This window comes from Bos taurus, chromosome 18 (genome assembly GCF_002263795.3).
Source record: "Bos taurus isolate L1 Dominette 01449 registration number 42190680 breed Hereford chromosome 18, ARS-UCD2.0, whole genome shotgun sequence".
Lineage (NCBI taxonomy): Eukaryota > Metazoa > Chordata > Mammalia > Artiodactyla > Bovidae > Bos > Bos taurus.
In genome coordinates, this window is record NC_037345.1 from 39,375,982 (window position 1) to 39,403,906 (window position 27,925).

A 27,925-nucleotide genomic window follows, 5' to 3' on the forward strand; every position below is an offset into this window, starting at 1 on the left:
GGGCTGGAAGATTCACTTGTAACGTGGCTCACTCATGTGGCTGTTGGTAAAGGCCCCAGTTTCTCACCAGCTTTTGTCAGGAGATCTCAGTTCCTCGCTATGTGGACCCCTCTCTCAAGGTGTGTAAATATCTTCATGTTGTGGCAGCTAGCTGCCCCCAGCAATGAGACACACACACACATGCACATGAGCGTGTGCATACATGTATATGCAAACACACACACCGACTTCAGTTTTTATGACCTAGTTTCATAAGTCACCATTCTTTTTACCACTTTCTGTTCATTAGAATTGTGTCACCAAAAACAGCACACACTGTTGAGTGGGGAATTAGGCCTCACCTTTTGAAGAAAGGAGTATTAAAGAATTTGAAGTATTTTTTGAAGCAAATATTAATAGCTTATCAATCAGCTTTCAATATTTCATGTATAGAGCCTTTGGTGAGTTGCCTTCAGTTAGAATATAGTCTTAATAAGGCGAGGGTCAGAGGGGCCCAAGTTCAGGCCAGTTAGTTTTGATGTGTTTGCCGAATATAAAAGTTGCTCAGTACTTCAAGGGCCGTTGTGCAAATGCCAGTTATCAGTCTTGCTGGTGTGGGGTGCTGGGGGAAAATGAGTAGAATGACTCAGTGCAGATTCATGATGTAAAAGCCTTGAAATAACATGTGTGACTAAAGATGAGTGGGTATTATGATTGATCACAGAGATTAAGAGAGTCAGTTAATCAACTCCTTATTATGTATGAGGAAGTGGAGTCTGGGAGGTGTGACTTGCTGGGACTGAATAGTTCAGGTAGCATAGCACCCAGCCTGAGCATTTCTTTATGTCCCATATTCTCTCACAGGTTGTCTGAGACACTTCCATCCAAGGGGTATAAACACGTACAGAAGAAACTAGATACAAAAGAATCACATATTATGTTCCCATTCATTTAAAATTTGAAAACAAGCAAAACTCAGCCGTATTGTTTAGAGATGTGTGACAGGACCACTGTTTGTCCATCAGATCTGCTCTTTCCTTCTTCCGTAACAACACTGGCCTTGACTGCTCAGCTCTACCTCATTCTCAATCTTTTATGCAGTTAGATGTGCACCTGTGACAAAATTTTCATCAGTGGTAAGGAATGAAATTGTTGTGTGCCACTTTTACACCTGGTTCCTAAACCTTCCCATGCAGACTTCTTGTTCTTTTCCTCTCCTGTAGGCTAGGAAGGCAGTCATCTGAGCAACATTGAAGTCATGTGTTGAAATGGCAAAGCCACCTTCAGCTGGAGTTTCTCAACAGAGTTGACTCCTGGCAACCCATACTGCCCGCCCTAGCAGAGAATTAGATTTCTGTTGAGTTAGATACATTCTTTTTGTTACAGTAGTTAAAACTGCTATAACTAATACATAAGTAGCAAAAATACAAAGAAAACAAGGAAATGATTATTCTAAAAGTCAAGAGAATGGCTGACCTCTAGGGTTGAGGGAGGAACTGATTCCTACAAGTGGTGTTTTTGAGTCAGTACAAGTGTATACCATAGTGGCTATCTATTAAGCAATGACATATAGTGTGATAATTATGATATACTAATCAATTTGGTATATACCTGTTGAGAATATTCTAACTTTTATTCCTATCTAATGTGTATTTCTAGAAATATGTTTTGTTTTGTTTTGTTTTTTTACATAAATCCTATCATTTGGTATTGGTCTTCATGCTTTTTTTCTCCCAGCAGCATTTTGGAGGTCTTTTTTAAAACTCTTTTACATGCATTTCTTTACGTTGCATACTGTTGAATGTCACGTATGTATTAGAGTTTATATAACAGTTTCCCTAGTGATGGGCTATTTTACATAGCATTATGGTAAAACTGCATCTTTGTACACCTGTTCTTCAGAGTATATCTTTAAACATGAAATTATTGGGACTTTTAATATTATTAGCATTTAAAGTTTTTACTAATCTGATGGATTAAATGATGGCCTTATTGTTTTAATTTTGCTTCCTTGATTACTAGAATGGTGGAATATTGTTTCATAGTTATAGTAGATCTTAGTTTCTTCTTTGAATTAGCCTTTATATATTTCTGTTTATCTTTTTTCTTATGATCTGAAAGACTTGTGTATATATTCTGAATATAAATCCTCTGGATGCTGTATTTGTGACATATTTTTCTTCCAGCTTGTAACTTGTTTTGTAGTTTTATTTATTGTTTTTTATGGTGCAGAAGACTTACTTAATCATATTTATGAATATTTTCCTTTAATACATTTACATTCCTTTCCTGTCCTAGGTCATAAACATCCTCTATATCTTCTTGAAGTATTTTTATAGTTTTAAAATGTGATATGAGGTAGGAATCTAACTTTATTTTTTTTTTCTCTACTGATAGCCAGTTGTCCCAACAATACTTATGAAATAGCTCATCCTTTTCCTACTGATCTGATGCATTGCCTTTATTAAGTTCCTATATAGGCAGAGGTTTATTTTTGGACTCTATCCTATTACATTGATCTCTTTGTCTAATGCTAATACCAACACTATTTTTTATTAATATACCTACGTGATAGATTGTAATAGATGATGGGGAAGTTCCCCTTTACTGTTCTTCTAGAAAATCAGGAAGGTCTCTAGAAACAGAGAAATCTTTCTGAAGAAGTAGTTTTTGAGTTGGTTCTTTAAAAATGGGTACAATTTCAGTAATCACAAAGGAAAAGGAGGACAGAGGAAGGGTATTAGGAATTTCAGTGCATGTTCTGTGAATCAGATAATTTGAGTCCAGATTGTTCTGGGCCTTGAGTACAATATCAGAAATTTGCCCTTCATTTGACAGATGGTAGAGGAAGTGATGGGATCCAAGTGGGGCTGAGAAAGATGATTCTGGCACCAGAATGGATAATAATTCAGGCTTGAATTAGGGATCCGAACTAGGGAATGGAAGGAATCATTCATATAGAGACTTTTTGAAGGAATAGTAAGTGTTGGTGGTTGATTAAAAAAAGGAGTTGAGGAAGAGATCCTAAGAGGCAAAACTGACTGAGGTTTTGCGCCTGGGTGGCTTTGGGAGAATGACAAGACTTCACTTGTGAGAAGGATCTGGTTTCAGGCAAGTGTAACTGTAAGCAGTGGTAGACATCCAGTTGGAGATGTCTGGCAGGTAGTCAGATATGTGGAACCAGGAGCTTTGGAAATACAGATCTGGGAGTCAGGTACATGGGAGTGTTAAATCTGTGGAAGCTGTTAAAGATTGAAAGTAATACTTAAAATATAGGAAAAGAAGGAGGCTTAAGGCAGGACTTTCATTATATTAATAATGACTATCTTTTATTATATACCCTCACTATGTGCTGAGCACATACTAAGGTGCTGAGCACTTTGTGTACTGTTTTTCAATTCATCCTTACAAGCATTCAGGTAGATATTATTACTCCGGAGAGGTCTTAACTGATTCTAAATCTCATCTTCTTAACCTCTAAGGTACTCTTAGTATTTAGTTGATAGAGAAACAGTTTAGAGAAATAAAAAGGATCCATAAAATGTGAGACCTGGGCAGGACTAGGGATCATCTAATCCAGCTCCTTGGTCTTTAACTTGGGAAATTAAGGCCTAAAAATATATTAATAGAACTTGTTCAGGGTCATGAAACCAGATGGTGGGATTGCTTCACCAACCACTGCTTCCAAGTTTGAAATTTGTTTTGAAGTTTCCTGTTTTACTCTTGCGATGTAAGTAAATGTTTCATTTTTACCCCCGATAATATCAGCCAGTGTTTATTTGTCGGTTTAACTTTTTATTTTGAACTAGCTTTAGATTTTCAGAGCAGTTGGAAAGATAGCACAGAGCGCTCCTGCACAGCCTTCATGCAGTTGCTCGAGCAGTTGTTCTCATATAAATGGTGCTTCATTTTCCTCTGGCTTCTTTAAAGATTTTTCCTTTGTCTTTAATTTTCAGCAATTTGATTATGAACTGTCTGGGCTTGACTTTCTTTGTGTTCAGCCTGTTTGGGGTTCTCCAGCGTTCCACATGTTCTGTCCAGGTTTTATAGGTGAATTCAGTGGGAGAGACAGGGCCGAGTGTGCTTTCTCTAACTCAGAACCAGAACCTTAGTGGTATCTTTTGATTAAAAGAAGTATTTCATTTTGATGGAGTCCAATTTAGCAGTCCTTCCCTTTATTACTTCTAGAAGTTATATTGCTTTACTTTTCAGTTTATATTCACAAAGTCTATGTAACTTCATTTTTTATTGTCTGTTTTGAGTATCATCATGATCTCATGGGCTTATGTATATTTGTTTCAATTCATTGCAGACATTTTTCCTTCTGATGCTTAATTTGTCTCATCTCAGTTCCTGGGAGCTCTTTCAGGTTGCCTTCTGTGTCCTTCCAACATGACCCCAGTTGGGCTACGCAATTGGCTCAGTGGTAAAGAATCTGCTTGTCAGTGCAGGAGCCACAGGAGATGCAGGTTCAATACCTGGATCAGGAAGAGCCCCCGGAAGGGGTAGTGGCAACCCATTCCAGTATTCCTGCTGGGAAAATCCCATGGACAGAGGAGCCTGAGGGGATATAGTCCATGGGGTTGCAAAGAGTCAGACATGACTGAGTGACTAAGCCTAGCCCAGCACAGTCTTTGGTAATATTCCAGATTTTTCCATTAAGTTCTTACACAAAAAGATGTCCTAAGCTGATCTTTTAATCATCTGATTCACACCAGAAATAGGTGATTTTTCTAAGGACTCCTGGTTCATTTTAATGAAACATAATGTTTAGAGATTATACTATGGGCATTGTTAGAGAACTCGCCTTGATTTTTTAGAAACATTTTTTTTTCTTAAATTATAAAATAATCCATGTTCTTTATGAAAATGAAAGTGTTAGTTGCTCAGACTATAGCCCACCAGGCTTCTCTGTCCGTGGGATTCTCCAGGCAGAAATACTGGAGTGGGTTGCCAGACCCTTCTCCAGGGGATCTTCCTGACCCAGGGATCAAACCTGTGTCTCTTGTATCTCCTGCATTGGCAGGTGGGTTCTTTACCACTAGCGCCACCGGGGAAGCCCCTATTTTCTATTTTCTTTATAGACATTTCAAAGTATACCATAATTTTCCACTTAGTCTTGACTTTTGAGATTGTAAGTCTGTTTTTAACTAGAACTATTAGTCATTCCAAACATTTATTAGAACTTCCTCATTCCGTTTTTTACCACTTTCAGAAGATCAGAGACTTAGCAAACCCTCCAAAAATAATAAGACAGCATATTATTTTGTGTATAAATAACTTATTCCCCCCAAAATTGAATATTCCTTTCTGAGAGTAGCTACAGATAGCTACTATAGAAGCACAAATGAGAAGAAAAGAGCCTTAAAAGGATAAACTTATAGAGTTTCTTAAAATATGATTTGTGGGCCATCTGCATTTAAATTACTTGAGATACTTGTTAAAAACATACTTTCCTTTGTTCCATCCCAGATCCTCTGAATTAAATTCTTTGTGGGTAGGTCTTGGCGTTCTGCATTGTAAACTAATTCTCAGATAATTCTTGGGCACATAGAAATTGGAGAATCCCTGATCTAAAGGAATTCTACAGTTGAGACTGAGAGGGAACTGGAGAAAACTGGAGTGCTTTTGTAGCTTTGATAGAAACAATAGGGAGGGTGGAGTTGAAGAGTGAGAAGGAAGAAGAACCAAACTCCCCAAGGAACATGGAATTTAGAATATAGATGAAAGGATTGGCCTAGACTGGAAGGAGAAATGGTGGTGTTAACATACAAAGTTTAAAGCTTTGAAGTAAGCCAGACCATTTCCTCATTTTTTATACAGGAAACACACAGTCAAAAGGGTACCATGATGCCCAGGGTTTAATCAATTATGTAATAGTATTGAGTACACCCAGTTTTTTTCACTTCCCAGTCTGTTGCTGTTTGCTCAGCCTCATACTGTTGCTACTTCTGTTCGTTTCTGTGTAGAGTTACTGTCTATTTCCAGTAGTACTTTAACCAAGAACATTTCTTCTGTCATAATGCTGTTTTGTTCACTGTTACCTGTCGTGTAAAGTTTTATAAAGGGTGGTAAAAGATAGAGACGCTCTTGCATGTCTGTATCAGCTTCTGCTACCGTGATTGGGATAGTTGATTGAAATATCAGCCAAAAGCTTTTCCTCACAAAGAGCAGGAAGATGGAGGATTGTGTACAGAACTAGTTATTAATTTCTTCCTTCTGCGATAGACTAAGCACAGTAGTGGCTGTCTCTTATTCCATACTTCTTTTGTATCTAAAACCATGCTTACTACTTTACATTCATTATCTTAATTTTTTATAAGGACCTCCCAAAGGTAGGTAGTATTAAGATCTGAACTGTATAAATGGGGAATGTCAAGGTCAGTGAGATTATGTAGTTCAAGGAATCAAAGTAAGTAGCAGAACTCAAGTTTGAGTGTCTGACTCCCGAGTCCATGATCTTAACTACTCTGTCATACTGCCTTTCTTTGAGTACATGGGAGCTATGACTGGAAGAAGGATTGACAATGGCATCCGAAATTCACAGTGCTCCCATTATATAACTTCAGGGCTGGACAACATTTTAAGACTGAGAGCTTATTTTGTAATACTTATATTGCTTGGTTACTTAAATCTGTATTAGGGTTGCTGAATGTTGACATGTAATGCTTTCTTTTTCCCTTTCATTATTTTTGTACTACCTTAATGGTGGCTTCTGATGTACTCTTTTATTTTCAGAAAAACCATGCCAGATGGATCATCTGGATCGAATCCTTCTGTCTGGCATCTATAATGTACGCAAGGGAAAGACCCAGCTGCATAAGTGGGCTGAACGCCTGGTTGTTCTCTGTGGCACCTGCCTCATCGTGTCCTCAGTGAAGGATTGTCAGACTGGGAAAATGCACATATTGCCTCTGGTTGGGGGAAAGGTAAGACCCACAAAGATAAATTACTCTTTCTTTGGTCATCTTAATTTAAAAAAAAAAAAAAAATCACATATGCTTTTCAGAGTTTTTTCTACATCTTTTCAAAGAAGCCATTCTGAACATTATTAAAGATTACATCACAGAGTTTTTGCATTCTTAGGTTTAAATGAAACCGACTCAGGCTAATTTACACATAAAACAAGTTTTTTACATTACAGACCCCCTCAGAGGTCCAAAGACTATGTTGTTGATCAGTTGCTAAGTCGTGTCCGACCGTTGTGACCCCATAGACTGCATCATGCCAGGCTCCTCTGTCCTCCAGCATCTCTTGTACTTTTCTCAAATTCATGTTCATGGAGACTATCCATGCCCCAGATTCTGCTGCAGAACCCGTCTGTTGAAGAAACCCCTGCTTCCACTGCTAGGCACTAAATGCTGTCAGTAGTACCACCAAGAGTAGCCAGGGGCTGCTGCCACTAGCAGCTGCCTTTGGAAACTAGAAGTAGTGGCTACTTTTGGAAACTTAGGCTGCCTTTGGAAACTTAGCATCCTCCACCAAAACAGATTCTTTCCTATTTCTCCTTTTCCCCCATTAGACTGAAATTCAGAGTCTGGAGTGCTCATTAGCTCCTATCAAGCAGCCAGAGAGACCTGCATTTTTTGCGTCTGTGCAAGAGAATTCTCCATGATAGGAAAAGCAGTTCAAAGTCATCAGAGTGATAGATGACTGGAAACAGATAATGCTACTGAGAGAAAATGTCAACTTGTATTTTATATCCAGTTGAATTACTTTGTAAGATTGAAGGCAAAATAGAACATTTTCAGACATTTAAAAACTAATGAGGGACTTACCTGGTCGTCCAGTGGCTAAGACTCGGTGCTTTCACTGGGTTCAGTCCCTGGTCAGGGAACTAAGGTCCTTCAGCTGCACAGCTGAAGGGGGAAAAAAAACCAACATAAAACAAATAAGCTGGCATATAACCTCACTGAAAGAACTACTAAAGATGTATGTCTAAAAAACAACACCCCTCCAAATAAAACAAACGGGAAAAAAGAAGAAAACAACAAAGGATCGAAGGAAAGTAAATTCAAAGGAAGGTATAAGATATAAGAACAGATGATGAGTGGAAGATATAAGAATAGATGATGAATGCAAATACTGATAAAATATGGTAGTAAATTTAATACTGATTGTAAAAAGATTTAAATTTTTTTATATTTTAAATATAAATTTCAACAACTAAAGCTCAAACTCCTGAACAGCATTCAGGATTTGGTGATGTGTTCAATGAGGAACATGTGATGCAGTCTTTGGATAAGAGGAAAGAAAGAAAGTGAAAGAACTCTCTCAGTCCTGTTGACTCTTTGCGACCCCGATGGACTGTAGCCTACCAGGCTTCTCTGTCCATGGGATTTTCCAGGCAAGAGTACCAGAGTGGGTTGCAATTCCCTTCTCCAGGGGATCTTCCCAACCCAGGGATCGAATCTGGGTCTCCTGCATTGCAGGCAGATGCTTTACCCTCTGAGCCACCACCAAATAGCTTTACGCTTTGTTAGAAAAATGGTCAAGTACAAACTTAAAAATTTTAAGGATGACTACTAAAAGTAGAGTGGGAAAAGAGAATATAAACTCTGTAATGCTAAAAGAAGGCAGGAAAAGGATTGAGAAAAAGGAGCAAAATAATTAGCATGGTAAGTTATTACATATTATAGTGACATGGAAATAAATCCAAATATTTTCTACTAATTACTGTTTATAGGAGACACACCTAAAACTTAGAAGGTTGAATGTGAAATGATAGAAAAATCACACTAATCAAATAGCAACCAAAAGAAAATTGGTATGGTTATATTAACATCATACAAAGCACATGAAAGTTTGTATGCAACATAGGACTTGTGTCAAGACATTTACAACTTGGTAATAGACAAATAACCTATTTTGGCAAAGTTGAGAAGCAACTGGGAACACAGTCACTTTGGAAAACAGGTTTTTTTTGTTTCTTATAGTTAAAAATCTGCTTTTCAGATGACTGAGCATTTCTCTTAGATACTGAGAAATGAACACAAATATTTCCAAAAAGTATAAGTGAATGTTCATAGCAATTTTGGTTATAATTGACCCAAACTGGAAGCAACCCAAATGTTCACTGAGTGGTAAATTGATAAAACAGATGTGCTGTATCCACATGTGTTGTATTCACTGTGCCACTGAGCAGTGAAAAGACATGAGCTGCTGATACACACAGGAAAAAGGGTGAGTCTCAAAACATTAAGTGGAAAAAGCCAGATGTAAAAGTCTATTTATTGTATGATTCCATTTACGTGAAATTAAAAAAAAAACTGTAGTCATAGAAAAGAAACCAGTGGTCATACCAGGATATGGAAGAAGGGGATTGGCCGCAAAACAGCCATGAGGGACGTTTTGTGGGTGATGGGGTTGTCCAACTATGTATCTCATCAAATTGTTCACTTAGAGTTTATGAATTAAAAAAAAACACATAAATTTTATGTAAATTATACCTCAGTAAAACTTGTCTCCTGAGAAAGACATTAATGTGCAAAAGCGTTAATAGGGATAAGGAGGCTCACTGGAACCTGATGAGAGGAACATTTTATGTGTATTACCATGTAGTCTCAACATACATATTGCAAAACTTAACAAAATTACTCCAAAGTTGACAAATTAACTTCTAGTGGGAGATTTACAAACCTTTCTCAGAATTTGACATTATGTGACTATTTTTCTGTGTCAAACATCCCATAAAAAATATTTAGAAGAAAAGATTATTCTAAAGCAGTCAGTAATGCCTGTTCTTCATTTCAACAAAGTCCTTTATTTTGACACAAACTCATTGAATTGTGGTGATTTATTACTAATAAAAATAGCCTAGTTGTAAGCATCACAATTGAATGTTATGAATATTATTTAATTTTATTGGATCTTCTTAATATGATTCTTATTAGTTTAAAAGTATTTTGTGTTTCTGCCATTTGGTTCAGTCTTTACTTGGCACCAGAAGTCTAATGATTTATAACTTGGAAGTTTCCAGCTGACTCACCGAGATTCAGTAGCTATGACATACAGAAGTGAGATGTCAGACAAAGATGTAAGCGGTTCCATAGCTATAAAAATACTTCATCTTCATCAATGGTATATAGGCTGGGTTGGTGAAGAAAGCTGTTGTTGTGCTATGAATCCGTACCATCACCCCAAGTGGGACTGGAGGAAGTTCTGACTCTTTCCTCAAGCCCAGTGAAAGAGGTTTCAAAAGAACCCATGGAATCCTGATTCAGGTTCCCTGCAGTAAGGGGGACATAGTGCACTGGTGTCCTGCCTTCTGACCAGGAAGTCTTGAGGATGAGATAGGCTGCTTTAGTGATTGATAGAACACAGAGCCTAACTCATGTGTTGGGATCCTTGTGTATTCCTTGGGTTTGTTAGTATGTGACCCAACTGGGTTAAGAGGAAACACTAGCCATTGGGTGGGTGGGTGGATTCTCATGTCTGGTGGGGCCACCTGGAGGGGCCAGCAGACATCACTGGAGGACGAGCTGTCAGTGGACCACCAGGTTCCTTCACGTCTGAGGAGAGACTGGTTGCCTATTGGAATAGTATGCGTTAGCCTGGTTAAGGAATCTGTAGGTGAGAAGCCACTAATGGTTGAATTAGGGGGCTGGTATCCAAAGAACCTTCAAAAGGACCTGTTGAGGAAGATCATCCCCTTTAAAATCTAGTAGGTCTGGAGAGCATGAAGTCAGGTTATGTCTCTGCTAGTTTATAGTAACCTTTGGGTTTGCATGTTCCCTGTTCTTCATTCTGCCCCATGTTTGTGCTGGACGGGGTCAGAAATGGCTTCTAGCCCATCACCTCGAAAGTAAGAGAGGGGGTGAGTCCAAAGAGGAGGCCAGGGTACCCCTTGCAGGCAGGCAGACAGCTATCTCCAGTGTACCACAGTGGTGGTGAAAAGGTATGGAGCAGTCTTCCCTTTGAAGTGAAAACTTTGGCTCTTACCTTGTGGGCCTACAGACTCTCCTGTTCTGAAACTCCCCTGCAGTGGAAGCACAGAATCCTAACCACTGCACCACCAGAGAATTCCCCCTTTGGTTTTTTCTAAACAGCTTTATTGAGATGAAATTCATATACTGTACAGTTAACCCATTTAAAGTATGCAACTCAGTGGCTTTTAGTAAATTCACAGAGTTGGGCAACCGTCATCATAATTGATTTTAGAATACTTCTATGACCCTTTGAAAAGAAATCCTGCACTACTTAGCCTTCATCTCCCCATTCCTTCTCTATCCCCAGGCATCCATTAATCTACGTTCTGTCTCTACAGATTTGCTCATTGTGGACATTTCATATGAATGGAATCATACAATGTATGGTTCTTTATGACTGGCTTCTTTCACTTAGTGTAATGTTTTCAAGGTTCATGTGGGTTGTAGTGTGTATCAGTGTTTTATTCTCATTTATGGCTGAATAGTATTGTATGATGTACTACATTTTGTTTATACATCTACCTGTTGATGAACATTGAGGCTGTTTCTACTTTTTTCTATTATGAATAACTCTGCTGTAATTCACAGAAAATTTTTGTGTGGATGCATTTTTTTCTTGGGTATATACCTAGGAATGGAATTGCTGGGTTACATGGTTGCTGCTACTGCTGCTAAGTCACTTGAGTCGTGTCCGACTCTTGCGACCCCATAGACGGCAGCCCACCAGGCTCCCTGGGATTCTCCAGGCAAGAACACTGGAGTGGGTTGCCATTTCCTTCTCCAGTGCATGAAAGTGAAAAGTGAAAGTGAAGTCGCTCAGTTGTGTCCGACTCTTAGCGACCCCATAGACGGCAGCCCACCAGGCTCCCCCGTCCCTGGGATTCTCCCGGCAAGAACACTGGAGTGGGTTGCCATTTCCTTCTCCAATGCGTGAAAGTGAAAAGTGAAAGGGAAGTTGCTCAGTCGTGTCTGACCCTCAGCGACCCCATGGACTGCAGCCTTCCAGGCTCCTCCATCCATGGGATTTTCCAGGCAAGAGTACTGGAGCCTTCTCCGGGATTACATGGTTACTTTTAACCTTTTGAGGAACTCCCCAACTATTTTTCAAAGTGACTGTACCATATTACATTCCCAGATTCAGTTTCCCTGCATCCCTGCTAATGCTTGTTACCCAACACTTGTTATTATCTGTGTTTTTTATTTTAATCATCCTAGCAGATATGAGGTGGTACCTTGTGGTTTTGATTAGCATTTATCTAATAAATAATGACATAGAGGGCTTCCCAGGTGGTACAGTGGTAAAGAATCTGCCTCCCAATGCAGGAGACACAAGAGAGGCAGGTTCGATCCCTGGGTTGGGAAGATCCCCTAGCGTAGGAAATGGCAACCCACTCCAGTATTCTTGCCTAGAAAATTCCAAGGACAGAGGAGCCTGGCGGGCTACAGTCCACAGGGTCACAAAGAGTCAGACACGACTGAGCACACACTCAGTGATGTAGAACATTGTATCATGTGCTTATTGGTCATTCCTCTGTCTTTGGAGAAATATCTTTTCAGATCTTTTGCCTAGTTAAAAAACTTGAGTTGTTTGTCTTTGTTATTGTCCTGTGGTTTTTTGGATTGGAATTGTTTTGTTTAATTGGTTCTGGTTTTCTCCCCGCTTCTTCAGGTAGAAGAAGTGAAGCGACGTCAGTACTCCCTTGCATTCAGCTCAGCTGGAGCCCAAGCGCAGACCTATCTTGTCAGCTTTGAGACTTTGGCTGAGTACCAGAGGTGGCAGCGGCAAGCTTCCAAGGTGAAAAGCTGTCAGACGTCCTCATGGGGAGATGAGAGCAGAGAAACCAACAGAAAGATATTTTGAAACTGAACTTACTCCCAAGAGATCGAATTATAATTCTTATGTACATCACTCCAGGCTTTTCTGAATACATAGTGAATGAAATGGAATTCTCCCAGGTCTTTAACTTATTATTTATATTGGCACAGTGCAGAACGCTTTCAAAAGTGTTTTCAGGTACCAACTCTGTGAGGAAGGTAGGGGCTTGAAGGAGTAGAGACACAATGAGGTTCAAATGACTCTCCCCCCACCTTGGTGGTCTGTGATAGATGGAGCTGTCCCCTAAAGATGAAGTGCTCTAAAATTATATTTCATTTTCCAAATTCTCTTGTCTTCTTAGCCATCTTTTCAGGATTTAAACGCATTTTTCTTTATGGGGCTAGGTAGTTGCATTAAAGATTGTTTCAGTATAATGACATGCCACCAAAACATGAATGACTTTTGTAGTGATATTTTGTTTTTTTTAGATCCATTTTCACAGCCCATGTTATATTAGTATACTATTATAGCAATATAAACCTTGTTTCAGTGTTATTTCTGTATTTGTGATAGTAATCTGCTATGAATAAAACTAGTTTCAATTTTAAACAGCTTTTCTATTCTTCTGCCCTTGTAAAGACAAATTAATATTTTTTGAGCATCTTTTACATGCTAAGTAGCAGTGCTGCATACTTGGTTTTTTAATTTTCCTCATGACAGATGAAGAAACTGCGCAAGTTAGGAACTGAGCTTGTGTGGCTACAAAAGGCCATATTAAAAGATCTTTTAATATCACATCCCCTCCTAAAGTTTTGAACAGTTACTTGGAATCATCTTAACTTTACTTCCTGCGTGAGCTATTACTAACTTTCCATCTTTTGATTTTTTTTTTTTTAACTTGTAGACACGTTACAGGTTATACCTGTTTTTTCAAGCATCTTACAGTTTTGGGGGAAAAGTAAAAATTCACTGCTTCTTATAAATGAATACTCAGATCTTATGACCTTTTTTGTCTTCCCCATCTTATTAATTGGTTCCTTGTTGTGTCAATGCTCTTCCATCCTCCGCTGGGTGGGAGACATTCAGCACTGGCTCAGATGGCTCTTCTCTGTGACCTCATCCAGGTGGTGTCCCAGCGCATCAGTACTGTCGACCTCTCGTGTCACAGCCTTGAGGAGGTTCCTGAGCATCTCTTCTACAGTCAAGATATCACCTACCTCAACTTGCGACACAACTTCATGCAATTAGAAAGACCAGGGGGCCTTGACACTTTCTACAAGTATGTGGGGCACAGGTTTCCAGACCAACTTACTAAAATCCAATTGTAGTCAATATCTGTAGATAAGCATGTTTACCCCTTGTGTACATATTTGAAAATTTCCCCTCCCTTTTGAAGAAGTAAGAATTTTTGTTCAGTTTTCCCACTCCCCCTTTTCCCTCTGTATAAGATATGATAGATGTAAAGTTTCTGACATGGAGGCAGCATCAAGCTGCCCTTGATCTGGATAATCTTTTTCTATAAGTCATTGACAGTGGAGCATGATCTGCAGCCAGGGTAAATAGAGAGATACCATATTTGGGAAGTTTTTAAATCAAAAGTTTCAGACTTAAATAACTTAAAGGAAATAGGCCAAATTTCAAGAATTCCACTCCCAGGTTAGAGCTTTTATCTTTCCTTTGCACCTGCTATTGCCAACTCACAAGCCTTTTGTCAGTGATGAAACCTCTCTCTCCTAATAAAGGAACCATTTCAGTCCTAAGTGACAATGACCCATATATTTTTCCATCTTCTTTGTTAGAATATATTCCCCATTCCCACCCTCCAACTTCACCTCCTTCCTTTCTTTAAAAAATGGGTAGAAGTGAATAAATATATGGTGTAAGTAATTGGGCTTCTTGTGGGGAGGGGAGAAATTGAAAGTTAAAGCGTTCAAACTACATGGTAATCAAAAAGCTAAATGCACATTGAAATGACATATTTTACATACTTTGTAACTAGTATTTCATAATTTTCAAAAAGTTTATGATTTTTACCTCATCTGAAATGTTTTGCAAAGTTTTCAAATATAAGCCTCTATGTCGTAATGAGATAATTATTTTAATGATATTGATGTTTAAAAATTAAAACAAGCTATAATTTTAAGGAAGTGGACTTCTAGTATTTCCTTCTGAATTTCTATGAAAATAGGGTTAATCTTGTTTGAGGGCTGGCTTAGGAAATTGGAAGTCAAGGTACCAAACCAAAGGAACAATCAGTACTCAAAGTCAGGATATATGGAAGACAAAAGTTGAAATTTTCAAAGAGAAATGTTAGAGAGGGGTACCATGGATTCAAGTCTAGAAGCAGATGATACGGTTCATCATTGTGGAGATCGTCACCTTAGCCGTACCATCTTGCACTGGTATAATAATGAAGTATAATACTCTTAAGTAGAATTACAGGAGTGACTCTTCAGGATCCAGTTTATGATGATACTGTCTCTCAGTGAGACATTATGTAGATACTTCTACAAAAATTTGAAGTGTTGAAAATTACTATTTTGTGTTGTGTATCATCACATTACAGTAAAACTGCATATCACCTACGTATTTTTAAACTAACTGGCTCAGTCATTTACAAAAAGAGAAATTGCTGGTAATGAGATTTGATCCACAGGTTTGTTAGCTAGTCCTGTGTCCATTAATTGATTAATTGTAAGGCTTTTGTATATTCCATGTAGACATTTAATAAAGGAAATTATTTGAAGCATATCAATAATGGTATTGATTCAACTTGATAGAAAATAACTGTACCATTGTGAGTTTTCCAAGAGTTTCTGCCTTTCTGAGGAGAAGAGAGAACAGCTCCCATCTCACCAGACCTGGTTTCCTTGACAGCTCAGACTGGGCGTTAGTCATCCTGGTGTCTGTGCCACACACAGTTGGACACATACTGAATGTTCAGTAAATATATGCAGAACACATTCTTTGATGGACATTTATAACATCACTTTTTCATTCAGTAGTATAATGTGCCTTTGCTTTTTAGATTTTCTCAGCTGAAGGGCCTGAACTTGTCCCATAATAAGCTTGGGTCATTTCCTGTATTGTTATGTGAAATTCCTACCCTGACTGAGCTCAACCTTTCCTGTAATGGATTCCATGACCTGCCGAGTCAGATTGGCAGTCTGCTGAAGTAAGTACCTGATTTTTACTGGGTTTGTCTTTTCCTTTGTTTGCAGTGTAAGGAACTTGTCTGGTATTTGGAATAAAGGTAGTTCCATGAGCTCTTGCAGTGAAATAGATCATGAAATTTTGAGAATTCTAGTCAGCAGCAATTACTTGCCTACAGAAGAGACTAGTCCCTCAGTTTTAACCATGGAGGCTCTGACTACCCTTGATGTTAAAGGGACCATCTGTATTTAAGTCATCTTAGTAAGTCTCTATAGATAGACTGAGGGCATCTAATCATATTGGATTTATAATAAATTAGTATCAAGTAAAAATCCATAATTCTAGTTCTATCCATTCCAGTTAAAACGTTTCATCAGGGAGTTTTGTGTTGTTTTCTTCTTGCAGTCTTCAAACCCTCTGTCTTGATGGCAACTTCCTGACCGCTTTACCTGAAGAACTGGGAAATCTACAACAGCTGTCCTCCCTGGGAATTTCCTTCAACAACTTTAGTCAAATTCCCGAGGTTTATGAGAAACTCACTATGTTAGATAAAGTGTTTATGGCCGGAAACCGAGTGGAAGTGCTAAACCTGGGGGTGCTGAAACGAATGAGCCATGTCAAACATGTGGATTTGAGGTGAGGTCATTCTTTTTCATTTTTGATTGCACTGAGTCTTCACTGCTGCTTGTGGGCTTTCTCTAGTTGCGGCAAGCGGAGGCTCCTCTTGTTGCAGAGCACAAGCTTTAGGCACATGGGCTTCGGTAGTTGCAGCATGCAGGCTCAGTAGTTGTGGCTCGTGGGCCCTAGAGCACCAGCTTAGTAGTTGTGGTGCACGGGCTTAGTTGCTCTGCGTCATGTGTCCCAGAACAGCAATCGAACTTGTGCCCTCTGCACTGGCAGGGGGATGCTTATCCACTGTATCACCAGGGAAGTCTGTTTTGGTCATTGTTCACTGCACTTTCTTTTTGTCTACCTCTGGTGTTCCTTTACATTTTCTTTTTAAAAATAAAGACTCTTAAAACCATTAGGATTTTAGAACAATGTATGTTTTTAAAGCTGTAGTAAAGCTTCATTTTTCACTTAATGGTAGAGAGATTTATGAATGAGATAGGTGTACCATGTGGTAGAGATGAAGATCGTTCAGACTTACCTCCTAGCAACATTTTATGAGAATTCCCATTTCCTTTCATCCTTACCAATGTTGGATTTTAGCAGTCTTTTTCCTTGTTACTGTAGTAGGAAGAAAATAGTATTTCATCATTTTAATCAGCATTTATTATGAATGAGGTTGAGTATCTTTTTGTATGCTTATTGGTGGTTTGTATTTTTCCATAATAAACTTGACATCTTTCTGTTGAATCATTGGGTTTCTTCTTGATATCTGTGGTATTAGAATTGAAATGTTACCAGTTTTACTAGTAATATATTTTAATGAGTTTTATTCCTTTTTAAAAGTATTTATTTGTAATCTTTTCCTAAATGAAAGTAGTAAAACACACATACTGAATGTTCTGTCATTTACACTAATCCATTGATGTCCCTCATAAAGACAGAGTAACAAAAATTTATTGAAGAATAGGAAAATGAGAACAAGCCTGCATGCATTAAATCATATACCTGTATAGAAGAAATCAAAGAAGTCATCGTTTTCTTTTACTTGACCTTGAACTATTCCATATAGATAACAGACTGTTTTCCTCTCCCTTAATTAATGTAATGGGAATCTTGGCACTGGAGAGGAGGCAGAGCAGTGAGAGGCAGTGTGGCTGTTTGCTCTTGCTTTTATGTGGTACTTACTCTATGACTGTCCTGCTAGTCCCAGCCCCAAAGGTTATACTCATCTTCTCATTTCTTTGTTTTATTCCTTCATCCCTGCCTAACCTTACTAGGTATTTGGATGCAGGTTTTAGACTAACTGTTTGTGGACATGGTCCCCTTTTCTTTCTCTTTAATTTGTACATGTGTTTCCCAATCTACACAGTCTCTAACTTAGCTTGTAAACAAAGAACCCAAGGTACAACTATCTGTGGTTATTTACATAGTACCTTGCAAAATGAGGCAAGGAGTAAAATTCTTAAGTTGTTTAGCAAAGAGACAAGAAGAACATCTGTTTTTTCTTTTGGTAAGCACATTTAGTAGAATTTATTCTAATGATTTTCTTATTTCTGAATATTAAGGATGAACCATCTAAAAACCATGATTATTGAGAATCTGGAGGGAAATAAATACATCACCCACATGGATTTGCGGGACAATCGGCTGACTGACTTAGATCTTAGCTCCTTGTGCAACTTGGAGCAGCTGCATTGTGAGCGGAACCAGCTGAGGGAGCTGACCCTCAGTGGCTTCTCCCTTCGAACTCTCTACGCCAATTCGAACAGTGAGTTCTCTACCCAGCCTCCTGTATTTCCTCTTGTACCTCTTGTCTGAGCTATCCAAGAACAGTGGCATATGAGGTGTTCCTCAGCCACTGTGCCAAGTGGAGTTTGAGGTTCATGGAGACCTAGCTTTAAGTTTGCAGTCAGCACTTCAGTGGTTGAGATATGCATAAAAAGACGTTGCAGGATTATTTGAGCTTCACTAAATAAACGTTATAATAATCAGAGGCATTTTGCAAAATGCCAGGATGTTAGGGTAGGCAAGCATGTTCAAAAGAGAATATCAGTAATAGTCTTGCAACATGGGTTGGCCAGCTGCAGCCCTGGGGCTAAATCTGGCCTACATCTCATTTTGTGTGGCCCTTGAGGAATGGGTTTTTATGTTTTTTAATGGTTGGGTTTTAAAAAAATCAAAGGAAAAATAATTTTGACATGGGTAAGTTATATGAAATTCAAATTTAATTGAATAAAGTTTGATGGGAACACACCCACGTTCGTTTGCATGTTAACCACTCTTCTGCTACAGTGGCAAAATGATTGAGGAGTTTTGCCAGAGACCACATGGCCTGCAAAGGCCAAAATGTTACTAAATGCTTAGCCCTTGACAGAAGATTACCAGTCTCTAGTCTAAAACCTTGTGCTGTCTTAGTTCCAGAATGAGAAGCCCTTCACTTCAATAGTGATTTATTTGCCCCAGGGCTATTTTTCAATGTAAAAGGCCTCATAGTTGTTGAGGCCATTCTGTTTATAGAGAATTCTTTACTGAGGAAGTTACACAGTTGACTCTTGGAAAACATAGGTTTGAAATGCACAGGTGTGGTTTTTGTTTGTTTGTTTGTTTGTTTTGTTTGGCCATGACATGGGGCTTGGGGGATCTTAGTTCCCTGATCTGGGATTGAACTGAGGCCATGACAGTGAAAATGCTGAATTTTAATCACTGGACCACCAGGAACTTCCCTGTACGGGTGTACTTAAACATGGAGTTTTTTCAGTAGTAAATACAGTTGGTCCTTGAATAATGCAGGGTTTAGGGGTACCTCAAACAAACCCTTTAGACAAAAATCTGAGTGTAACTTTACAGTCAGCCCTCTGTTTTCATGATTCTGTATCTGGATTCAACCAATCATGGATTGTGTAGTATTGTAGTATTTATATATGTGTATATATATGTATATACATACATATGTATGTGTGTGTACAGATATATATATATATATATATATATATATATATATAAACACTACATAAAGTTTTGTATGGATTTTCAACTGCTCAGAGGGTCAGTGCCTGTAACCCCCACATTGTTCAAGGGTCAATTGTAACTGCTTTTCTGTGTTTAAAGAAGAAAAGATATTTAATTTCACTAAGTGTCAAAGAAATGCAAATTTAGGTAATAACTTTCTATCACAGAACAGAGTAAAAGAATTGTTCTGTTCACAGAATCCTTAAATTCTACAACCTAGAAGAATTCATACCAACACTTGAGGTTTTGACACCTTAAGAGTAAAGAACTCAGCTTTCAGCTTCATGGAAGGATTTATACAAATAGCCAGTTAACAGAGGGAAAGGCCCTCCCTAGTCATCAGGGATGTCTTTTATTGAATTTATTACAGTATTGCTTCTGTTTTATGTTTTGATTTTTTGGCCATAAGCCATGTGTGATCTTTGCTTCCCAATCACAGATCAAACCTGTGTCCCCTGCATTGGAAGTCAAAGTCTTTGGACTACCAGGGAAGTCCCTACTTACTGGTTTTTATCTTTAGTTCATCTCAGAAGATGACACAAATTTTTATCGATTTTCCCCCACGTTTCCTCTGAGTTACATTCTTCTTTGGAGAATGTCACTAACACCAATCTGTTCTCTGATTAGGATTGACAACAGTGAACGTCTATCCAGTACCCAGTCTGCTCACGTCTCTAGAACTCTCCCGGTGAGTGTGTCTCATGGAGTGGTAGTTGTTTGATTCCTATACTTAAGAGATATCTGTGGGCACTCTGGCAGTTTTGAGATATAGAAAATCCCAATATGTTGAAATACTTGGATAATAGAGAAGGGCAAAAGGTTGGCTAAAGGAGTACATTTAATGGCCATACTATCTAGTCACAGTACTGAAGCTGAAGCTCCAGTACTTTGGCCACCTGATGTGAAGGACTGACTCATTGGAAAAGACCCTGAAGCTGGGAAAGATTGAAGGCAGGAGGAGAACGAGATGACAGAGGATGAGATGGTTGGATGACATCACCGACTCTATGGATATGAGTTTGAGCAAGCTCTGGGAGTTGGTAATGAACAGGGAAACCTGGTGTGCTGCAGTCCATGGGGTCGCAAAGAGTCAGACATGACTGAGCGACTGAACTGAACTGATCTAGTTAAAGGAAAGGTGCCTCTGAATTACTCATTGTTACAGTTTGTGGATTTAGAATGAGTTGCAAACAAAGACTTTCCCTTCCATGGGCATTGATTTTTCCAATTGGAATCAGATAATTCTTGGTTTTGAGTGACTTAAAATGTTATTCTCTTACTCTTGTGAGCCATGTCGATCTGATTTGCAGAACAATGTTAATTATATTCAGGATTTTATTTTTTCTGTCAGTGGTCAAGAATAAACATAAATGAGGTTTGCTTTCTTTCCTTCATTCATTTTTAACACTGTGTTAGGCATTCAGGAGTCAGTGGCTGAGTTTTACAGTCTAGTTTTACAGTCTAGCTTGTCTTGACAATCGGACAAGCAGCGAGAGGGCAGCATCATAAGTGCTGTGAGTATAGAGTGGTGGCAGCATGTGGAATGGGCAGTGGCCGGAATCCTATATGGTCAGAGTTGCCACAAAGTTTAAGTGAGACAATAAATGCAACATTATAGCCTAGTACCTTGCATAAAATAGTCTCTCAAGAAATATTAGCCATGATAGCCAGGTTTCCTTTTGTTGTTGTGACTTTATCATCATTATTATTAAGCTGTTGTTCTAGATTCCCTTCCATCCATTTCTTTCTGTTGTCTTCCTGTCAGCAAAACCTCTGCATGGTTCGTGACGAAGATTTACCTTCCGCACTGAACTTGATCATTACTGAAGAAAATCATGTGGACCCACCCTAAATTCACAGTTTCCAGCCTCATCTGGAGTTTCTTCTGTTGTCAGTTCTTTCCAGGGTCCTGGATCTGTTCCAAATTGCTTGGCTTCTTTCGGCCCCTCCCCTTCTTATGTCCTCTGCTTTGAAGCTCAGCTTCCCACTTGAGTGAGAAAATAGAGGTCATCGTGGGTGATCTCTCTTAGCTTCCTACCCCCTTGCTAAAATTCAGGTAGATCCATATGCTTTCTCAGCTTTCTTTATTCCAGGCCAGCCCAGCCATCTGTGCCTTTGATCGCATCCATTCCCACTGACCTGAACCTTGCTCTGTTAGTCAGCCCTCCTTCTCTCCTTTCACATGTGCTCAGTGTCTTTCTTGGTTTCTGTGCACGTTTATATCTCCTGTTTTAACAAATAAACATTCCCATTATCTTGCACTCCTTCCAGCTACTATTCTGTTCCTTCATCTTGCTCATCCCTTTTTTTGTCCACATTTCTCAAGAACTATCCATATTTCTTGGCACATTTTCCTGTTTCCAGTTGTTCACGACAGCTGGCTTTAGACCTCCTCTTGTGGAACTTTTCTATATTGACACTGTTCACCTTGTTCTCTTTTATTCAGCCATGCTGTTTCCTTGGCTGGCTGATACAGTCTGATTTTTTTCATGCCCCTCTGACCATTTCTCCTGTCTCTTCTTAGCCAGCCCTTTAAAGGTAACTTGTCTCAGGGTCTGTCCTTGGCTACTGCACTTCTCATTTGACACAATCTCATTTACTCCCAGGATCTCACTACACTTCAGTGTCAGCATCACCCAGAGCACCAGTCCAGACTCCCTTCTTTCAGCCTCAGACCTGTGTGTCCAATTTCATAATAGACGTTTCCTCCTGCATGTCTCCAAATACCTCAGATATGTGCAAAATGAGATTTATTATCCGCCCCTCCACCAGCACTTTAACTGATTTGTCTTGTTTTCTGTTTCACCTTTTGGTGTTATCATGAGACGATCAGCTCAAGATGGACACCGCTGAAATTCATGATTCTCAGCCTCATTTGGAGCTTCTCAGTCCTTTCTCTGGATAGGATTTCCTCTCTGATGTCACTTTTGATTCTTCTCTCTGCTCTACTCACATGTTTACTCCATTTCTAAGTCATTTTAATTTTTGCCTCCTAAGTGTATCTGGCTCCTTTTCCTTCCCTTCCAGGTATATCAGTACTCATTGAGGCCCTTATCATTTCCTTTTGGGATAAAATTGCCTCACAGTTTCCTGATTACGCTTCCTTTTAATAATACAGCCACCTCAGCCAGACCTCTTGTATTCAGAGAGTGAGCTCTTTAAAGTGCAAAACCGACATTGTCTCCTCGATGCTCACAAACCCTTCAGTGATCCCCCTACACCTGCAGGATAAGGTCACAGCCTCTGAGAGTTGATTAGGTCTTTCCAGCCTTGTTTCTTCTCACTCTGCTCCGTATTTGCTGCTCCAGCATCACCAAACTACTTATTACTCTTTTCTTGCCTCTGTGCTCTAGTGCATGTTGTCAACCTCTTGCTTGACATGCCCGCCACACCTCAGGGCATTGTGCAACATTCTACCACAAATGTCATATTTCTTAGGGGGCTTGCCTTGAAGGGCTTCCTTCACTGAGTAGTCAGAGCAGCTTCTGCATTTCTCTTGCAGCATTTACTTCATTCACTCTGCCTCATTGTACTGATCCATTCATCAGTAGAGACTTTGGGGCTTAGGGAAACTAAGTAACATCTGAAAATAAAATTCCTGTGACTGAGGATCTGCCCAGTGCTCTACTAAAATTTGAATTCACATTCTCAAAGATCTGGCAATTTCCCCTGACATGTTACCTTTTGTTCTTGTTTCCTCACTTTTATTTCTTTGGTTCTTTTCCCCCAGAATTCACTTCTCTTCTCCCCCAGTCATCATCACCTGGGGATATCCTCCTCAGCTTTGAAGATACGTGTACGGTGCCTCATCTTCCTTTAAGGCTTCCTCCCCTCTCTCTCCTGTCCCATCCTGCCACGTGTGTGCTTTTAGTGCTAAAGGTCTTCATATCTTCATCGAGTCCCAACATAGTTGATCCAGTATCACACACGTGGGTGCTTCTTTCTCTCTACCTTTCTGTCAGCGACATTCATTGAGCATCTACTGTATTCCAGGCAGCACACCAGGGGTGCCCTGGGGATTGTGCTTCTGCCCTCGGGGAGCACAGGGGTGGATGTGTTACAGACTGGTGACACAGTGTTAGTTCCTCCTCATTCAAAATGATACCCTTTAATTATTTATTTTCTGCAGAAACCTGCTAGAGTGTGTCCCTGACTGGGCCTGTGAAGCAAAGAAGATAGAAATACTAGACGTGAGCTATAATCTCCTGACAGAGGTTCCCATGAGGTATTCATGTGTTAATATATATATTATTTATGCATTTAATTAAATAATTTTCCTATATTTGGGTTGCCTGTCAAGGATGCTTTGATTCATCTGTTCAGTAAACATTGAGTATCTGTTGAGTGCAGGACAGCATGAGTGCTGTAAGGAGTACAGTAAGACGTCAAGCCTAGTCTTGGCTGGCAAGGAACTTAGTAAGCAGACAGTAAGGGTGACCTGTGCAGAGATAACTGTGATACAGTGTACAAGAGTTGCTGGCAGAGGTCAGTGACTTGTTAGTGATAATAGAATGTTTGTACTGAGTGATTTGTTATGAGCTGGGCAATGTTCTAAGAATTTTACTTTCATTATCTTATTTAATCCTGTGTTAACCTTATTTTATAGGTGCTGTTATTCATCTTACAAATAAGGAAACTAAAGCTTAGAGTGGTTAGATAGTTTGTCCATTGTTGCACTTAACTAGGAAGTGATAGGAGCTGGCGTTTAAATGTAGTCATTCTTACTCCAAAGCCTCACTTTTGGCCACTGTGCTGTATAAATAACATGCCTTAGAAATTCAGAACTTTGAATAATTAGGGGATGCTGTGTGGAGAATACCTGTTTGAATTGACCTTTATAAGATGGTGGGGTTTCTATATGTGGAGGGGAAAAATACAGACATTGGGGGATGAGGGGTGGTACCAAGATGTGTAATGTGAGGTCATTACCTAGCAGAATCTTTAAAAGTATACAGGAGGCTTTGTACATAGTAGGTATGAACATGGCATTAGAGTCAGCCTTTAATCCAAATCCTGAGTATACCATTTACTACGTGTGATGTGAGATCTTTGGCAAACCAAAGTCACTTAACCCTTCTAACCTAATTGTTAAATGGTCTGGCACATTTTAAGAACTGAATAAGTCATAGTTTTTGTTACAATAAATTTTTTAATGAACTTATTATAATTGATTATATTCATGTTGATAAATTCACTGAATTTTCAGTGCTGTCTAGACTTGAAATCTAAATTGATTTATGGCACAAATTGCTTTTTTTGTTTGGGGCTTTTTGTGTTTGGAGCTGTGTGCTTTCATTAGTTCATCTTTCCCCAGAATGACCTGAATGACTTCCTGGTGGGTGGTGGGTAAACATATGGTCGTGGCTGCTTTCTTGGCTCAGGTACCTGTCGATGATTATACTGTCTAGAAGAACACGTTTCTGTACACTTGCTGATTTTAGTTAAAAGCTAAGGGCAGACTCAGGAAGAGAGATTTAAGCCTGTTTTTTGTTTTTGTTGTTGGTGTTTCTTTGTGCTCTGTTCCCTTAGAATCCTTAGTAGCTTGAGTCTTAGGAAACTAATGGTGGGACACAATCATGTGCAGAGCCTTCCCACGCTGGTGGAGCACATCCCTCTGGAGGTGTTGGATGTCCAGCATAACCTGCTCACCAGGCTGCCAGATACTCTCTTCTCTAAGGCCTTAAAGTAAGTGCTGTAGATTTTATTGAGAAGAGCAGGACAATGGGATAAGCAAACTACCTGGACTTGTCATCGGAGTGACCTTTGAAACTATCTTTACAGAGTGTTTACTTCATAGTCCGGCTACAGGTGGACTTATTTGCAGTTTGTATGGAATAAAATATGACACTGTCTTAGGAGGCAGGAAGCTTCAACTCAAAAGGTGAAATAACCATCAAATACTTGGGAAGTTATGATGTTGTAAACAGGTTTCAAGAGCTTGGGAAGGTTCAGGCTTTCATCTCAAAAAAGGAATACAGTTATGATTTTCAAAGAGAGGCTGCAGTGTTCTGATACAGCTTCTTTGGGCACTTTTCAGCTTTTGCCTTAGGAGAAAAGGACATACCACTGAAGTTAATTTAGTTTTTGCTTCTAGCGTTGCCAAACTATCATTAAATTACACTCTTTATCTGCATGCCTTTTTTACTCCCTGCTTTGAAAACTGTGCATTTAAATGCAACATTGTTCCAAAAGTATTACTTGCTTTCTCATTGTAAATTAACAAATAGATAGTAAATCTTCCTATTTTAATACCCATAATCAGGTTTATTTAACACGTATGTCACCATTCAATGAAAACTAGTTTTTAATTATAGTCTTCTGTAATATGGAGAAGGCAGTATTGTCTTCAATTTAGACATGGAGAAAGCAGGGAGAAGCAGTAGTAATTAACATAAGGCTGCAGGATGCGTACAAAAAGCATTTAGCCCACAAGCGTCTGACTTGTTCTTTGTTTGGCAGCTTTGTTGTTGTTAAGTCGCTCAGTTGTGTCCGACTCTTTGTGACCCCGTGGACTGCAGCATGCCAGGCTTTTGGCAGCTTATACATCTCTTAATGTATGATATATTTGGTTGGATTTTCCTAAAAATCTTTGGAAATTCTAAAAAATGCATGAAGGAAATTTTCTCTTTGAAAAGTTTACATGGAGTATTAGTGCAGTAACATTTGTTAATTAGCAAGTATTTGTTGGTAATGCATTACAATGCCTTTCATTCTGATGAAATCTGAATAAAATTAGTTTACAGCCTTAGACTCTGCAGTAAAGAAGTTACCTAGAGGTTGTAGCAAACTGTCAATAATATTTACTAGTATCTCTGCACAGAGAATTTGGGACATACAAAGATATAGACACACAGTACCCTCAATAACTTAAAAGCTAACTGGAGATACAGATCACACAGTTTGAGGATGACTTGAGAACACATAAGTTTAATAATACATTAACTGCCTTTTATTGACCATGTTCTATATTTACCAAACTCCGTGCTAGGCAGATTTTTAAAATCATACCATGTTTTACTTATTAGATAGGTGAAGGTTAAAGTGAATTATGGTATTCAGTGTTGACAAAAGTATGAGCCAACACATTCTTTGTATCCTTCTTGTGGGAGTATAGTTTGTTATAGCCTTTCTGGAGCTGATTTTGGCAATATATGTATAAAAATCTTAAAGATATATGTAGCCTTTAACCCCTGGAGAAGGCCATGGCACCCCACTCCAGTACTCTTGCCTGGCAAATCCCATGAACGGAGGAGCCTGGTAGGCTGCAGTCCATGGGGTCGCTAAGAGTCGGACACAACTGAGTGACTTCTGTTTCACTTTTCACTGTCATGCATTGGAGAAGGAAATGGCAACTCACTCCAGTGTTCTTGCCTGGAGAATCCCAGGGACGGGAGAGCCTGGTGGGCTGCCGTCTATGGGGGCGCAAGAGTCGGACACGACTGAAGTGACTTAGCAGCAGCAGCCTTTAACCCCACAGCTTCTGCTCCTGGAAATGTAGCCTAAAGAAATAATTGGGTATGGGCTCAAAGATATTCATTACAATGTTTATAATAACAAACAATTGGAAATAGCCAATATGCCCATAATTAAGGGATTATAGAGGGAGTGGCTAAATAAATAATTCTATTAAAATCAGACAAAAATTTTTCTAAAGGGTGACTTCACAGTTCACATACCTGTGAATGTAATACTCAGCAGCATCCTTTCAGTGGACATACAGACAGAAAAACATGAAGCTGGGTTAGAATCAAGCCAGTTCAGAAGCCCAGGAACTTAACTGGCATGAGTTGAGTAAAAGGAACTTTCATTGGATAAAGTCAAGCAGAGAAAACACCCTGGAGGAAATTATTTTGTCATCAGTTTGGGAGCATGGAAAGGCATTGTTACACACTAAGATGGCATGATGGTTTCCACATCAGAAGGCAGCAAATAGCCATAAAGGAAATGATGGTTTGCATGTGTCTGTCAGTCTCAGATACTTGAATGCATCTGCAAATAGTCTGGAGTCTCTGCCATCTGCCTGTGCTGGGGAGGAGAGTCTGAGTGCGTTACAGCTGCTCTACCTGACCAACAACCTCCTGACAGATCAGTGTGTGCCCGTCCTGGTGGGGCATCCGCACCTGCGCATCCTGCATCTTGCAAACAACCAGCTACAGACGTTTCCTGCAAGGTAAACAGATCTAGACTCTGATTGTTTCAGACATGTAACATGATTCCACATTTGTCAGACTATGTCACAGATCTTTTACTGGGTGCTCTTACTTTATCTTGACCGACTTACTGATCCCTTACTTGAATGAGAAGGTCTCTTTGTACCCTTTTGTAAGTATCATTAACCACAGAGGTTGTGGTTAAAATGTGTTTAATTCTTAGTATATGGGTTGAATGTCTGCTGTATGTCAAGACCTGTGTACATACTAGGGAGACA

The 27,925-nt window shown here is 39.2% G+C and overlaps 1 protein-coding gene across 5 annotated transcripts in view; it reads left to right on the plus strand.

Moving 5' to 3' along the window:
- PHLPP2 (PH domain and leucine rich repeat protein phosphatase 2) overlaps nucleotides 1-27,925 on the plus strand; it is a 65,113-nt gene that overhangs the window by 21,768 nt on the left and 15,420 nt on the right. For 3 of the 5 annotated variants that reach the window (XM_005218644.5, NM_001206193.3, XM_010814522.4), the window contains 10 exons: nucleotides 6,718-6,908; nucleotides 12,577-12,702; nucleotides 13,848-14,002; nucleotides 15,752-15,898; nucleotides 16,282-16,512; nucleotides 18,054-18,256; nucleotides 20,125-20,185; nucleotides 23,627-23,722; nucleotides 25,027-25,182; nucleotides 27,467-27,667. In XM_005218644.5, the coding sequence (XP_005218701.1) occupies nucleotides 6,718-6,908; nucleotides 12,577-12,702; nucleotides 13,848-14,002; nucleotides 15,752-15,898; nucleotides 16,282-16,512; nucleotides 18,054-18,256; nucleotides 20,125-20,185; nucleotides 23,627-23,722; nucleotides 25,027-25,182; nucleotides 27,467-27,667 (1,567 nt within the window). The remainder of the gene's footprint in view (nucleotides 1-6,717; nucleotides 6,909-12,576; nucleotides 12,703-13,847; nucleotides 14,003-15,751; nucleotides 15,899-16,281; nucleotides 16,513-18,053; nucleotides 18,257-20,124; nucleotides 20,186-23,626; nucleotides 23,723-25,026; nucleotides 25,183-27,466; nucleotides 27,668-27,925) is intronic. The other 2 variants (XM_024978354.2, XM_059876804.1) reach the window with 2 other exon arrangements.